Source organism: Camelina sativa, chromosome 7 (genome assembly GCF_030686135.1).
Source record: "Camelina sativa cultivar CO46 ecotype springtype chromosome 7, ASM3068613v1".
Taxonomy (NCBI): Eukaryota; Viridiplantae; Streptophyta; class Magnoliopsida; order Brassicales; family Brassicaceae; genus Camelina; species Camelina sativa.
In genome coordinates, this window is record NC_141886.1 from 17,946,058 (window position 1) to 17,962,320 (window position 16,263).

A 16,263-nucleotide genomic window follows, 5' to 3' on the forward strand; every position below is an offset into this window, starting at 1 on the left:
ACCTAGCATTTGCTAGGCTGTTGGCTCAAGTTATAAGACTAAAAGCACATTTTCCAGATTTTCCACGTAAGACTATACGTCTAGACAATGCTAGTGAATTTACATCCCAAGCGTTTAATGAATATTGTATGTCCATGGGGGTGAGTGTGGAACATCCTGTGGCACATGTCCATACACAGAACGGATTAGCTGAATCCTTCATTAAACGAATACAACTGATTGCTCGACCATTGTTAATGAGGTCGAAGCTTCCTGTGTCGGCTTGGGGACACACAGTATTACATGCAGCAGAGCTTATACGCATCAGGCCATCTAGTGAACATAAGTATTCACCATCTCAACTATTAACGGGTCATCAGCCCGACATATCCCATCTCAAAACATTCGGGTGTGCCGTTTATGTACCGATTGCTCCACCACAGAGAACTAAGATGGGACCTCAAAGGAGGATGGGAATATATGTAGGATATGAGTCTCCCAACATTATTAAGTATCTTGAGCCAACTACAGGAGTTTTGTTTAAGGCTAGATACGCGGACTATCAATTTACAGAATCCAAATTTCCAATGTTGGGTGGAGAGACAAGCAAGCTGGTTAAAGAATTAACATGGAATCAAACATCCTTAAATTGGCAAGATCCTTGAAATCTAGCATGTGATGCAGAGGTTCAGAAGATTATTCATTTACAGAAGCTAGCTAATCAATTGCCAGATTCCTTTGCTGACCCAAAGAGAGTAACAAAATCGTACATACCAGCTTGTAATGCACCAGTACGTATTGATGTTCAGAAGAAACACAATCAAGTTGCTATAGAGTCTAAGCCACGTTTAAAACGAGGTAGACCATTAGGTTCCAAAGATAAGAACCCTCGGAAATCTAAGAAAGGTGCAAATCAAACCGAGATTAAGGAAATTACAGACATGGTCGCGGCAAATCCTAAGGTACCGAATGAGGTTTGGGACGCTGAATCTCAAGGACCTTAAGGTGTTGATAATAATGAGATCTCAATCAATTATATCATGTCTGGAATACAATGGAACCGTAAGAATGTCGACATTGATGAAGTATTTGCATATAAGGTAGCACTTGAGATAAATGAGGATCATGAACCCACGTCTATATTAGAGTGCACTCAAAGTAAAGATTAGCTAAAATGGAAAGAAGCCATTGATGTGGAGTTAAACTCTTTAAAGAAGAGGAATGTGTTTGGTCCTGTTTTAAGGACACCATTCAATATAGAACCAGTAGGACATAAGTGGGTCTTTGTAAGGAAGAGAAATGAGAGTAATGAAATCATGAGATATAAGGCACGGCTTGTAGCACTAGGATTCTCTCAAAGACCAGGAATAGATTATGAGGAGACATACTCCCCTGTGATGAATGCAACGACTTTTAGATATCTAATAAGTCTGGCTATAAGAGAAAAACTGGATTTGCGGTTAATGGATGTTGTAACTGCATACTTCTATGGTCCACTCGAGAATGAGATTTATATGAGATTACCAGAGGGTTTTGAGCTTAAAGATAAGAGTGGTTCTCGAGAACAATACTGCATAAGGCTGAACAAATCCCTTTATGGACTGAAACAAAGTGGGCGAATGTGGTACAATAGACTAAGTGAGTACCTAGCCAAAGAAGGCTATAAGAATGACCCAATCAGTCCATGTATTTTTATAAAGAAGTTTGCAAACAAGGGGTTTGTAATAATAGCAGTGTATGTGGATGATTTAAACATCCTTGGAGCCTCTGGTGAAATTGCCCAAACAGTAGAATATCTCAAGAAAGAATTTGAAATGAAAGACCTAGGTAAAACAAAGTTCTGTTTGGGATTGCAGCTTGAGCACATTGATAATGGAATCCTTGTGCATCAAATGGCATATACAGAGCCTTGACTTGGATAAAGATCCATTTGGTCCAAAGAAGGCCGATGAAGAAGTTCTCGGTCCTGAAGTGCCATACCTCAGTGCTATAGGAGCGTTAATGTTCTTGGCTAGCCACACTAGACCAGACATATGTTTTGCCGTGAACCTCCTAGCAAGATTTAGTTCTTGTCCGACTAAAAGGTACTGGAATGGTGTTAAACATGTTCTGCGTTACCTACAAGGGACGATAGACTTTGGTTTGTTTTATACTAACTATAACAAGGAAGGTTTAGTTGGTTTTGCTGATGCAGGTTACTTATCGGATCCGCACAACTCAAGGTCCCAGACCGGTTATGTTTTTACTCACAGTGGTACGGCGATCTCATGGCGTTCTATGAAGCAAAGTATTGTGGCCACTTCGTCTAACCATGCGGAGATCCTAGCAATTGATGCAGCCGGACGTGAGTGTTGTTTGGTTGAGGTCAATGACTCAACATATCAGGACAGATTATGGCATGATCGACAATAAGGAAGCAACAATCATATACGAAATACGGCCTGCATCACACAGCTCAAGGAAGGATACATCAAGGGAGATCGGACGAAGCACATCCTACCCAAGTTCTTCTTCACACATGAACTACAAAAGGCCGGAGAAGTTCAAGTGGTGCAAGTTCAATTATGCGACAACTCAGCTGATCTCTTCACCAAAGCATTGTCGACTACTACATTCAAGAAGCTCATGCACCAGATTGGAATGCGGAGGCTTAAGGACTTTAGGGATGCTTAGAACAGGGGGAGCAATGCGTGTTGTACTCTTTTTCCTTCACCATGGTTTTGTCCCATTGGGTTTCCTGGTAAGGTTTTAATGAGGCAGCACCCCCAAGCGTATTGCACTAATCCCTTAGCATTGACACGATTATGTCATCCAAGGGGGAGTGTTGTAAAACACTTGGAGTGGACTTCCATAACCGGCCCGTTATGTGTCTTGATGTGTAAGGCCCATGGCCGATGGCCCATGGCCTATTTACTATTGCCTAGTCGGTTTTGGTTTAGCCTTTGTCATTGTTATATATATTGTAACCTCTATTCGATTCTATCAATAAGAATAAGAGTTTTACAACCTTCGAATCTCTTAGTTTCATAACAATTTATTAATTGTTTTATACTGGCGAATATTTGAAAGAATGAAATATATTGACCGAGAGATAGGGGGTATGAATTTAACTGAACCGAACCAACTAGACTTAAACCGATTAAAATCAAACCATAATCAATGTACAAACTGCTTAATTAAGTTTTTTATAACACACTTGTTTCAAGAAATATGGTGGTGCATGTGGAGAGGTTTAAAAGAATTAATTTATTTACCTATGTCATAAAAGTACACTTATATTTTTAGTTAAACATTTTGAGAAAACTGTACGATTAAATGTGTTTATGATAGAGCAATATCAAGATAGATGACATTTAGAAAAATGATTGTCAGAATCGTGGGAATAAGGATAAAACAATGGAAAGGATCATGTGATGATCTATAGGATCCATAAACAATTTTTTTAAGCCTCCCAAACGTAATGCACTGACCATCGAATAAGGGTGGACTCACGAACCTAGAGAAGATAGAGAGCCGGCCCAAGCGACAAGCTAGTGAAGCATGTGCTTGTGGCCTCAAAATAATAAGTAAAATTTTGACCTCTTTTTGGCAAGAATCTCTTATTGCTCTACTTGTCGAGTATTAGGGGGGGGATAGAGAATGGTAGTGGGTTTGACTCCCACATTTGCAAGAGTCCTTAAAACTTTTTTTTCTTTGTATGAATTAGTTTGTTTTTTTTTAGTTTGTAGCCCTTAAAATGTCAGAGCCCGGCTCTGAGAAGAAGTGGACTCTATTAAAAAATGTGGTGGTCGGACCATTATATTTGGTATCAGAACCACATTTATATGAGCGTAGAGTCAAAATAATTCACATTGTCACTGTCGAGAGTAACAATTTTGGTGTGCAACAAAGATATTGTGACCTTCGTACAAAATTTATATGAGCTAGTTTTGTAGCGGAATGTTTATGAGTTTTACGCACTCGATTGTACAACGAATCATTGTAATGTCATTGAAGTAAGAAATATACAGTGCAGAAAGACAGAAATATGCCCATTCATTATTTCATTCTTTTTCGACTAATTTTGTGTGTTAATAATATCATTTCAACTCTGGACCGACCAAGATGGGTTCAAGTTTCATTTTTATGTGCTTACGATCATCAAATAATTCTATGGCCGACATAAAGTGTAGTTGGTACTCAGTCAAAAGATGGAAAAGGGCTGAAAAGGAACAGCAATCTTCATGCACTAGCTAGCGAGGCCACAACAAACCTTGATATATATATATGACATTTATCTTATACATAAAAGTGGTGGAGTTAGAATTTTGTGAAAATGTACTTTACAACTTATAAGTATACTCTAGAAATCACTTGTACTTACAATAAAAATATTTTTTTTTATTGATCCTTGGAACTAACTATTTTCTTTGGTCCAACCGATATATGAAATGGTACTTATTGGTTAATTAGGATTTACTAGTGCTCCTGATGGATCACCAAATATTAAATTAACGGTAACATTTTGATAGCACGAGAAAGCCGTAGGAAATTTGCGGCACAAATACAAAAAACAAAAATTACAGATTTCTTTGGTGTTATGTGGTGTCCATAACAAGATGAGCCAGCTTATCAAACCTCGTCGTGAGACCTTGAAAATATTCTTCAACAGATTTGTCACCTTTGACCCAGACTTCGATCTGTTGCTTCAATTGTTGGACATGTGCACGACTTGGAGCCGCATAGATCGACGTGAGGGTACGCCAGATCTCAGCAGACGTCGTGGTAGTGGAAAGAAGCGGCTGAACAGAGACACCTAGGAGAGCACTGTAAATGAGTACTGTAAATGAGACGGTCTTGACGTTTTCAGATCTTGTAGTCGGGATTGTCAGAAGTGACACCAGCAACTGTTCTGGTGAGCGGAGGAACGTCGACGGTGTCGTCGATGTAACCGGTGAGGTCGTAGCCATCAAGGAGTGCACGAAATTGACGACACCACATCAAGAAGTTGGTGCCGGTAAGCTTAGTCACATTCGTTATGTTGATGGTAAGAAGATTTTGAGAGTCAGAGATGGCAATGGTTTCGCCAGAGGAGGTCGACATCACAAGCGGCGGTGAAAAGAAAAATTTTTGTTTTAAGATTCTAGGGTTTAGGTATCGATGCTTTGATATCATATAAGATTGAAGGCTTGATGTCTTATTAACTTAAGAGAGTACATTATATATAGATAGTACATGAGACTCTAGGGTTATACTAATGACTATTGTAACCTTTACATATATACATTCTACACATAATTCTATTAACATCATGATTGATAATAGTTTACTATGATGATTCTAATAAAGAAAAATAAGCTGGTTTGACTCATTGATGCAATGAACTATCATACTGATAAGAAAGAAAAAAACATCATACTGATTGCTTCACTGTAAATTGAAGTGGGTTCTATTTTCATTTTAATGTGCTGACGGACATTAAGAATCATGTGGTAGACAAAAAGTGTAGTTGGTAGTCGTCAAAATATAGAGAAAGGTTTGAAAAATAAATAGTACAGACGTTAGTGATTAGTGGCATTTTTCCAACAGTTGAGGTCACAACAAACCTAGAACTCTTTTAACAAAATGGCATTTTTTTCGTTTCGTTTGAGTGGGTTTTTGACTTTTGTACACCAAACGAGATTCCCACTGACTATATTCAAAATCTGTAAATATATAAGCTCTCTGCAAAGTTTCATCCCAAATCAAAGAAGAACTTTTTGTAAATGTGTAAAACTTATTTAACCAAGAAAAACATTGTTAACTACCATTCCAAGCTTATTTAGCAATCCGTTTGATGCCTCGGCCGAATCTAGTCTGATCAGTCTCTCCACATGTTCTTACAACGACCCTCTTTCACTCTCTCAACTCGAAAATGGGAGACCTATGCTAACATAACAACATGACCGCCTTTGGCGTCAAAAGCAAGGGGATAGTTCTTTAACTATAAATTTATTACAGAGTATATTACCATGAAGTTTTGTTTTGGTGAAAGAGAGGGGATATATCCCTTTCATTTTATTAAAAAATAACTAATAAAATTACATCCGAACTTGGTGTGAAAATGCAGTTCCATTTGCATCCTCCAATAAAATTGGATGGACCACATCGAGACAAGAATCAAATAGATGCAACCCTACTCCTAAAGCAAATACATAGTTCACTAACCCATCGGCTAGACGTTTAGCCTCCCTATACATATGAGTAACCCAAATCAACCAGTCCTGTGTAAAAAATCTTAGCACAAATGTACCAGGAAAGCCAGCGGGTAAACCGTACTAACCCCTGACTGAAGAAACTCCACCACTAACAGCGAATCCACCTCTAATTCCACTCTCCAAAAACCACGGTCCCAAACAATAAGCAAACAATAATATACACCCCAAATTTCTGCCAAAGTAGCTGTACAAATACCAATATGAAGCCCAAACCCGCCCAACCAAACCCCATCCCTAACACAGACCAGTCTATTACCATGCAGTTGCAGACTATATTAATGTATTTCTTTTCATTTTTTTTTGTTTTTTTTTATTGTATCGTTCTAGTGATATTTTTAAAATTAAAAATTACAGAAGGGTGGTTTTATGTTTGAATTTTTATATAAAACAGTTTTTGTTTTTTCTTGTAAAACAAGTAATAAGAGAAATTTAGGGGATGTATTCAAGTTGATATTTTAAGTGATTTGTATAAAATTTACAAATCCTATGTTGTTCAATTATGAATTTTAGAAAGTCTAATGAAATCCACTATATTGAACTAATGATTAAAAATATATTTTAAAATCTACTATTATTTAAAACAGTTTGTGGATGTGGATTTTAATGATTTTTATTTATGGAGGATTTGAGAGGATTTCTTTAGTTTAAAATAGAGAAATCTAAATCTCATGGTTTTAGGTGCGGTTTGAAAGGTTTGACAAACAAAAATGGTATTCTTTCCCCCCCCCCCCCCCCCCACACCAATTACTTTGTTTCAGTTCATGACCATTCTTAGTTATCATATATCCAACTTTTTTTTTCTTGTGAAGACCGAGAAATTTTAATAGAACCAAATTAAACTGAGAAGGATACATTCTTTGATAGCACACGCTTAGCCAAAGCTAGAGGATAGCGTTAGGATATCAAAGATGATCTCATGGAGTTCCTTAGGTAAATTCTCCGAGTTTATGGCTTCAATTAATTGCTTTCAATCTGAAACAACTGATGTAACACTTGTGTTCTATTTTTGGAATTATGGAGTGGTTGGTGTCGGTCGACACCAACATTTCCCAGATTGGACCGACTTAAGCTAAACACACGTGTTGTTGCGTTTTGAGTTTGGAAACCCTAGGACTCGGGTATTAAAGTGGAAAAACTCGACGTCCTAGTTTTGGTTAGCCGTTTTTACCTTTTGCAAAAGAGAGAAAGCTTCCAGAGAGTTTCATGTGAGTTCCTGAGTCTGTTCTTGAGATATTGTTCCTATGGTTGGAGATCTGAGGCCGTGAACGTGTTAGGAGCATGTTGTGGTGTTGTATCTGATCATGTGTGATTTATTTCATTCTGATTTGCAATGTGAGTGCATGGCCATGGCTTATTTAAGCTGAAAACTTTATTTTTGTGATTATGTGACTTGTTTGGTTGTTTTTCTTGCTCATTTTGTGCGATTGGTGGTTTCCATGACTTGTGTTGGCCTCTGGGAGAGTCTTGGCCGCATTGGAGGCGGTGGTAGGCGGAGATTAGACCTTCAGCTTCAAGGAGAACTATGCTACGGAGTCGGTGTTGGTTAACACCAGGAGGGTGTCTGTCGAAACCAAGGCGTGATGGCGCGAGGGCTTTAGTGAGTGTTAGTCGACACCAGTTAGGGTTTTCGGGTTGTTGATATATCATGGTTTTTATGGTTTTTAACCATGATATAAGTGTGCTTTTTGAGTCTTTTGATTTTTTTTCTAGGATGTTTTTGAGTCTTTCATGTTTTATAGGATTTTGGCATGGACTGAGCAAAGTGGACCAATTTGGATCATTTTGGAGCATTAATCCGGAGGAAATCAACTTGGAATCTATTCAGAGAGATAATGTCAGTCGACACCCGGTGGTGTCGGTCGACACCCATGTTAGCCGCAAGAAGACCCAAGTTTTGGAAGTTTTACAAATCTGCCCCAAAGTTTTCCATATTTGCATCACTAGTCCCTGGACATGTTCTAGGAATATAAATAGGATTTCTAGGTCATTGTTTAGACCTAAGCTTTTTTTTTCCCTGCAACTTTTGAGAGAGAATCCTGAGAGATTTTAGAGAGCTTTTGGAGAGAAGAATCAAGACTCCTTCAGAGAAGATTCATAACTCTTTTACTTCTTCTATTAATTTCTTAATGATATCTATTTTATTCATGATTTTGTTTCATTGATCATGTCTGAGTAGATCTGCTTGTTAGGTTTAGAGTTTCTCATTAGAGATTTCATGGATTGTTAGATTGATTAATTGTTTTGATTCGTTATCTTTCTTGTTCTTCACCATAGGTTGTTCTTAATGCTAGATCTTTGATTAGTCAACTGGATTTAGATCTTAGGATTATTGATTGATATAAGAATATAATTGATTTTCCTGACAAAAACCTTTGGTGAGCAAAATTACTTTTTGCAAAGAGATTTGAATTAGTGATTTTGTGAACTTATCTAAACTTAATTTTATTGCTGGTTTTTAACTTGAATTTTGCAAAGAGATTTGAATTTTTGGGTTTAAAAACTTAGATAATATTTGCAGTGAGAACTGATTTATTTTACAATTGTGTTTAGAGTTCAAGAACGGTGCTTATATAGTTGAATCCTTCTTGCTTAATTAATTGATCTGATTTTCTATGATTTCCTGAGAATTTTCCTAGGCCTAACGTTTCATCTATCTGAATTTTACAACTCTTTTATTTTCTGTTTAGTCTTGCAATTTAATTACAATATTTCTGTTTAGCATAATTAAAAGATTATTAAATCTATTGTGTGAATCTAGAGTCTTTGTGGATTTAATCCCTAAATACTACAATGATCTCTTAATTTGAGAAAGTAGCTCTAGGGTAAATTTGAGCATACCAAATTTTGGCGCCGTTGTCGGGGACTCTTTGATTTACCATTAGATTAAAGTCTTTGATTTTGTCTAAATTTTTATTTTCTTATTTTACTAACACGCTTTTTGTTTCTCCTCTCTTGTGTGTTTCAGGTACATGCCTAATAAGCCTAACACATGGAACAACAAAATTGGTCCAGTTGTGAAGCTTTCAAACCAAGAGTTGGGAAAACTTGAGCGTGAAAACCGAAAAGCAGCCAAATCAGCAAAGATGGTCACTCCAATCATTCTGAGATTTGATGAGGCTAGTGTTTTGAGGGATCAAGAGGGCCACTTGCATAATGAGCAGGGCCAAAAGATTGATGCAGAGGGCAACATGATTGCTGAAATCGTTGTCGCTGAGGAGCAGGTCGACGGTGTCACCAAATTACAATTATCTTTTCGGTTAGTGGTCCTGAGAGAACTCCAAAGTGAAGTGTGCTTGAGCTGGAGTAGTCTCAGGATGGGTGACCTACCGGGAAGTGATTTTCATAACTGTGCGAGTGAGAACAAAACACAGGGAAAGATCATGTGGTGATTTGTAGGGATGGTAACAAGTCTTTAAAACCTCCCAGACGTAGCAAACCGTCCGTCGGATATTGATGGGCTCATTGTAACAACCTGTCCCACGGACCCCACTAGCCCACCGCTAGCTGACCCAACGGATTGTCCGTGGACCCCACTAGCCCACCGCTAGCCGCCCAAACGGAATCCAAGCTGGCCCTGCAGGGCATCGATCCTAACCCATCACTGTGGATATCCAAATCCACCAGTAGGTTATTGGTGCGCCAGGCGTTCCTTGAACCCTGGTCCCCACCCTTTAACAACCTTTCCACATGACAAGTTGTCACCAATTGAGCTGCAGATCAATTGGTGACAGCTTGTCCTGTGGGAAGGTTGTTAAAGGGTGGGGACCAGGGTTCGAGGAACGCCTAGCGCACCAATAACTTACTGGTGGATTTGGATGAATAGTTCCTATCCACAGTGAGGGGTTAGGATCGATGCCCTGCAGGGTCAGCTTGGAGTCCGTTTGGGCGGCTAGCAGTGGGCTAGTAGGGTCCACAGACGGTCCGTTGGGGCAGCTAGCGGTGGGCTAGTGGGGTCTACGGGACGGGTTGTCACACTCATGGGCCTACTGAGAGGATGTGAGGTACATTAAGGAAGGTGGCCCCACGGACTGGGATTGGACATAGGGCCCACTAAGAGGTGGCGGTCGGAGCGTTACAATCGCGTCCTGAAGGGCTTGGAAGACTGCTTCCGCAACAAGTGGTGATCGGATAGAGCTGTGTTCACACGAAACTTGTACAGTGTTGGCGAATGAAGTTATTGCTAAAGATCCAGCCGCATCCCGCCTTCTTTGTCTCCTTGTTCCATGCCGCGTCAACTTGGCAGATGACTTCATCTCTTCCCTAGGGTTGGAGGGTTTCTTTAATCACCAAAGGTGTTGGTACTTCCGGTGCCTTTTGATCTTCACACCATTCTCTTCCTAGCTTGAGAGCATGGTTCAATGTTTCCTCCGGGGAATAAGATATTGGGACACCCCAGCTTGCGGAAAAGTTTAAAAGAATTGATTTGGCCACCTATGTCACCAAAGTGCACTTATCTTTTTGGTCAAATGTCTTGAGAGAACTCCACAGTTAAGCGTGCTTATGCTGGAGTAATCTCAGGATGGGTGACCTTCCGGGAAGTGACTGTCGGAACTGTGCGAGTAAGGACAAAACCATGAAAAGATCATGGGGTGATTTGTATGGACGGTAATAAGTTTTTAAAGCTTTGATTTCTCATAAGGTGGCACCTGGACGTAAACCGACCGTCAGATATGAATGGGCCCACGGGCCTAGTGAGGGACGTGAGGTCCATTAAGGAAAATGGACCCATGGACTGGGATTGGACATAGGATCCAGTAAAAGGTGACGGTCGGGGCGTTACAGATGTGATCTTGAAAGTTTTATGGTTTCGAAAGATCTAGATGGACCAAATAATCCACAGGTATAGAGGTCCAGCTCCAATTCTACAAAGGGAAGGCAGATCCATATTTTCGCTGACTCTATTAGGGATCTTAGGGTGTGTATGGTTCTGAGATCCGTTTGAGACTTGAAGGGGGCCAAACTCTGGATCTATTGAGCAAATCAGCTAGTGATAAATAGATGTTTGCTGGATTCCGGATCACCATAGAAAGGACAAATGGCATCAACATTTATGTTTCGAGCCCTCAAGTTCTCTCCCATAGGTAAGGCTCCTTTCATTGCTTTCTATAGGAGGAGTTTGTATTTCGGTAAGGTTTTCAGATTCCACCTATGATTGCAGGTGGAGGTAAAAGTGACTCTGGATATTCCCTCGACACTCTCAAAGTACTCTGACTTAGCCGAATATACACCATTCTTTGTTGGTAACCATACAAAGGTATCTCCTTCACCTTTAACTCTCAGTTTTTTTCTTTTGTTATAATAAGATTTATTTGCCGATCGATTTCGCAAGTCTTCATTTTTCAATTTCATCATTGTTTCTTAATTAGACATTTCTGATCCACCTTGAGCGATGAGTCCTAGTCACAACCATGTTTCATAGCTTCTTCATTCTTGTCTCTATACTAATATCAGAATTGTTTATTTTAGAGTGTATTCATCAGTCAAACCATATATGGAACAGCTTTACACAACACGAAGAGAGTCCTTCTATTCTACCGGGCTGGATTTCTATATGCGTTGTTGCTATGGGTTGGTTCAACTTGACCTTTATTAATGTGTTGGGCTCTTTATTTTTTCTAGTTGTAAAGCCAAAACTTAAATGTGTTACAAACTTACAAACCCTTATATTTTTTTTATTCTCCTGCACCTTTAAAAGAAAAATGTGCACCCAAAAAAAAAACAGAAGTATATATGTATTATGTTTTTCTATATTAGACTTCAGTAATAAGTTTTAATATATTGTACTGAGACTAGAAATATAATGCAGTATTTTCTTAGAAAAAAATAAAATCTAGAAGTAGTTCGTATAATCTAAAGGAAAAAATCTAAGTTCAAATCACAACTGAGGTAGAACGATCTTTAATTTCTACATTTTTTTTTCCTGAAGATGTACATATGTACTCAAACTGGTCGAACTCGAAAGTATACAGCTAGTAAAAAAACAAAGTGGAATTAAATATATATATATATATATATATATATATGTTTAAAAGAAAAAGCCCTTCCAGGCTCTAAAAAGTCTTTAAAGTTCAACAACCCAAGAACCACTAAAGTTAGCGACGACCACTTTGGGTCTTGCCACTTACCGCCGACTTGACCAGAGCCTCCGCCGCCGCTGCAACCTTAACCGTTCTCCTGCCGGCTTGCGAAGCCACGTCATCACTTCTCCCACAAACCGTCGACCCTGGACCCATCACAATCATTCCCTTCCACAAACTTCTTTTGCTCACTTTTCTCATGAAGCCACCATTATAGCTCTTGTCATTTTTTGTTCTAGTAGCAGTGTTGTTATCATATTCATCATTACGATTATGATTGTGATGATGATCATTGCCGTTGTGCCACAAATCATTGCTTGAACTCACGGAGAAACTATAATCATCAATGTTAAGCCTCTTGGACTTGTTCTTGATCTCGTAAGTGTCAAGAAGACGAGAGTATTGCGTTTCTTGATCCCCACGGAATGAGTAATTAGTATACCAAAGCGGAGACTTAGTAGAAAACCTATTCTCAGCCAAAACCTTATTCTCCGAGAGGATCATGTTCTTCGTGGCTTCGATCTTGTACCGTGACGGTCGCGGTGTTCTTGTTGCTCTAGTTAGATCAAACTCTCTCATGATCGGTTTGCCTTCTTTCCGTAAGTACCAAGCCCACGCCGCCGCCTTCACCACCGCCAAATCATCATCTCCTTCTCCTCCTCCTCCTCTTCCATCATAAACCGTCATTGTCGGCCGTTTCTTCTTCCTCTTCTTGTTTCCGTTGTTGTTGCTAATGTTCATCTTGGACATAGATGGTGAAGAAATGTAGTAGTTGCTAAATGGGAGCATAGTGGAGATAGAATAAATGAAATTTCTGGGATAGACGTTAATAGTGGCGAAGGAAAGGCTAAGGACATAAATGATGATTCTATTAAATTTTGTGTAAAGGAAATTAGTAGATACAAATGAAAAAAAAGTAGGTGCGTTGGTCTTTGCTTTTATGGTCCACCAATTGATACGGCAATCTAAATAATTCCATAGAGAAAATGTTATTTTTATTTGTGTGTTAGTTGGATTTGTAATTGGATAGTGCATATCATATGTATCGCCAGCGGTCCCTTATACGTTATACTTATTTCGTGCATTAATATCTCAATAAATTGGGACTATACAAGTCGTTATTTTTCAAATGATTTAAAACTCAGAAGTTTGGTTGTGACAGATGAAAAACAATAATACTACAGTAAAACCTCTATAAATTAATAAACACTATAAATTAAAAAAATTTGTTGGTCTCAAGTTTGACCGGTGTAAAAATAACAAAATTTAATAAAATAAAATAATTTTTTTTTTGAAATTCTCATGTAAAATATGGTCTCAATAATATCGTAAATTAATAATCATGTAAATTTACGCATATATATATATATGTTGATATATGTATGTTTTAGAATTTTGAATTTTCTCATAGAACTTATATTTATAAAACAATTCTTATCTTGTATTTTCAAACTATAATGATAGAAAATATACTATTCTGTCTGTAGAGGTTTTACTGTATTACAGACAGTACAATGCAAAGACAAGATTCAGAGTTTTTTGGACAACAATGAAAAGATATATTTAAAGCCCAAATGTTGATAGAAAAAATATATTTAAAACTTAAACGTGATTAATATTAATAAAGTTATTTTAAACGTACATAAAAATATCTTTCTAAAAAAAATTGATAATTTTGTTATATATATTGCATATTTTTGATAATTATGTAAATAGTGCAAATTATTTTATGATTTTTAATACTATCAATTAAATTTTATGATTTTGATAAAAAAAAAAATTCAAAAGTCCGCAGAAAGTTCATCAGTAAAAATATAATTATCAGGGGACATTTTGAACTGAATTTAGTTATCAAAATTTTATGAACTTAGCCATACATCAGCTTTTTCTTTGAAAATGTTTCTTCTTTAAGATATTGGGGATGTTTTAATATATAGGGGATGTGGAAGAAATAAAGCTTTTGGTCTCAGGTAATGATTCGATTATTTCCTTTTAAGTCAACTTGGCTTTATTGTGGGGATGATTTGAATGTTACTGTGTGAATTCTTTTTGTCCCGTACCGGAATAGGTTTTGTTAGTTTGTGGAACTATTGGGTTTTCTTTTCTCAAGTTCGATCATTTTTGTAAGTGCTGAAGTTTTGAAAATATAGTTTATGTTTTAATTTAGTAATTTTTGTATCGTAAATAAAAATATGAGTAATCTAAAATAATTTGAAAAGTGTGTATGAGAAGCTAAAGGAGAAAGAAAGTTTACGTTTATTATCGATAAGAAGTGCATCGTACAATTGAAACAATACATCCATATTTATAGAGTAAAAATATAGACAATTACTACTGTAACAATTAAGACAATATGCTCCAATATAACTTGTATACGCAAATGTTTTGTTGATTTTTGTAACATATACCCAAGAGTTCATTGTCGTTTGTGTTTTTGCGATGGATCTTATTGCCTCGTTAAAAACATTTCTAGGAAACTTGTTGAGAAAAACCATAGTAAGGTAAAAGAGTACAATTACACTTGCTCCCCTCGAATGACTTAGTATAACACTCTAGAGATTCCGTTGATGACACATCCCAATGTTATGGACATGTTTTTTGAATATTGAAGTAGGTAATGACTTTTTGAAAAGATCTGTTGCATTGTTAGATGACCTAACATATCTTACTTCAATTACATTATTCTTATCAAACTCTTGGGTATATGAGAAGAACTTTGGAGGGATGTGTTTAGTTCTATCACTTTTAATATATCCTTCTTTCGTATGAGCAACACATGCGACATTATCTTCATATAAGACGGTTGGCTCTATATTTACATTGATTCCACTACTTGACATAATGTGTTAACTTATTGATCTAAGCCACACACAATCTTTACTTGCCTCATAGAGTGCGATGATTTCAGCATGATTTGAGGAAGTAGCTACTAAACTCTGTTTTTGAGAGTGCCAAGATATGGCGGTGCCCCCAACAGTAAAAACATATCCAGTTTGTGATTTAGCTTTGCGTGGATCTGATAAATATCCTGCATCTGCAAAACCCACCATTTGACCCTTTGAGTCTTTAGGATAAAATAATCCTAAATCAATAGTCCCTTGAAGGTAACGAAAGACATGTTTTATCCCATTCCAATGTCTTTGTGTAGGAGATGAGCTGAATCTTGCCAAAAGGTTAACTGCAAATGATATATCAGGCCGAGTGCAATTTTCAAGGTACATTAGTGCTCCAATTGCACTTAGATACGGTACTTCAGGACCAAGTATCTCCTCATTTTTTTCATGTGGTCGGAAGGGATCCTTTTCAATATTAAGTGATCTAACGACCATTGGTGTACTGAGAGGATTTTCTTTATCCATTTGAAAGCGTTTTAAAACCCTTTTAGTGTATGTGGATTGATGTACAAATATTCTCTCATGAGAATGTTCAATTTGTAAACCAAGACAAAACTTTGTTTGTCTGAGATCTTTCATCTCAAACTCTCCTTTTAAATCGTTTATTGCTTTCTGTATTTCCTCTTGAGTTCCAATGATATTTAGATCATCAACATAGACCGCGATAATTACAAATCCGGATATTGTTTTCTTGATAAAAAACACAAGGAAATAGAAGATTTATTCACATATCCTTCTTTAGTTAATTGCTCACTAAGACGATTATACCACATACACCCAGATTGCTTTAGACCATATAATGATCTTTGTAATTTTATTGCACATAATTCTTTAGGTTCAGAAGTTAACGTTTAGGCATATTAAATCCATCGGAGATTTTCATATAGATATCACTATCTAATGATCCATATAAAATATGTCGTTACAACATCCATGAGACACATATCTAGATTTTTATCAGCTGCTAGACTCATTAAAAATCTAAACGTGATAGCATCCATAACGGGAGAATATGTTTCCTCGTAATCAATCACATGTCTTTGAGAAAATCCTTGGGCCACAAGACGAGCTTTGTAC

At 37.4% G+C, this 16,263-nt stretch overlaps 1 protein-coding gene and 1 pseudogene across 1 annotated transcript; both read right to left on the reverse strand.

Annotated features, from left to right (window-relative positions):
- Positions 1–12,097: 12,097 nt before the first annotated feature.
- On the reverse strand, positions 12,098–13,173 carry LOC104701212 (uncharacterized). Its single transcript, XM_010416859.3, has one exon. The coding sequence runs from the start codon at positions 13,079–13,081 to the stop codon at positions 12,308–12,310; it is 774 nt and encodes a 257-aa protein (XP_010415161.2). The 5' UTR covers positions 13,082–13,173; the 3' UTR covers positions 12,098–12,307.
- A 1,965-nt stretch (positions 13,174–15,138) lies between these two features.
- On the reverse strand, positions 15,139–15,651 carry LOC147941372 (secreted RxLR effector protein 161 pseudogene; annotated as a pseudogene).
- Between the last annotated feature and the right edge of the window lie 612 nt (positions 15,652–16,263).

Bases quoted from the DNA above. Each gene is read 5' to 3' on its own strand.
- LOC104701212 (XM_010416859.3), bottom strand. From the start codon at position 13,081: ATGCTCCCATTTAGCAACTACTACATTTCTTCACCATCTATGTCCAAG.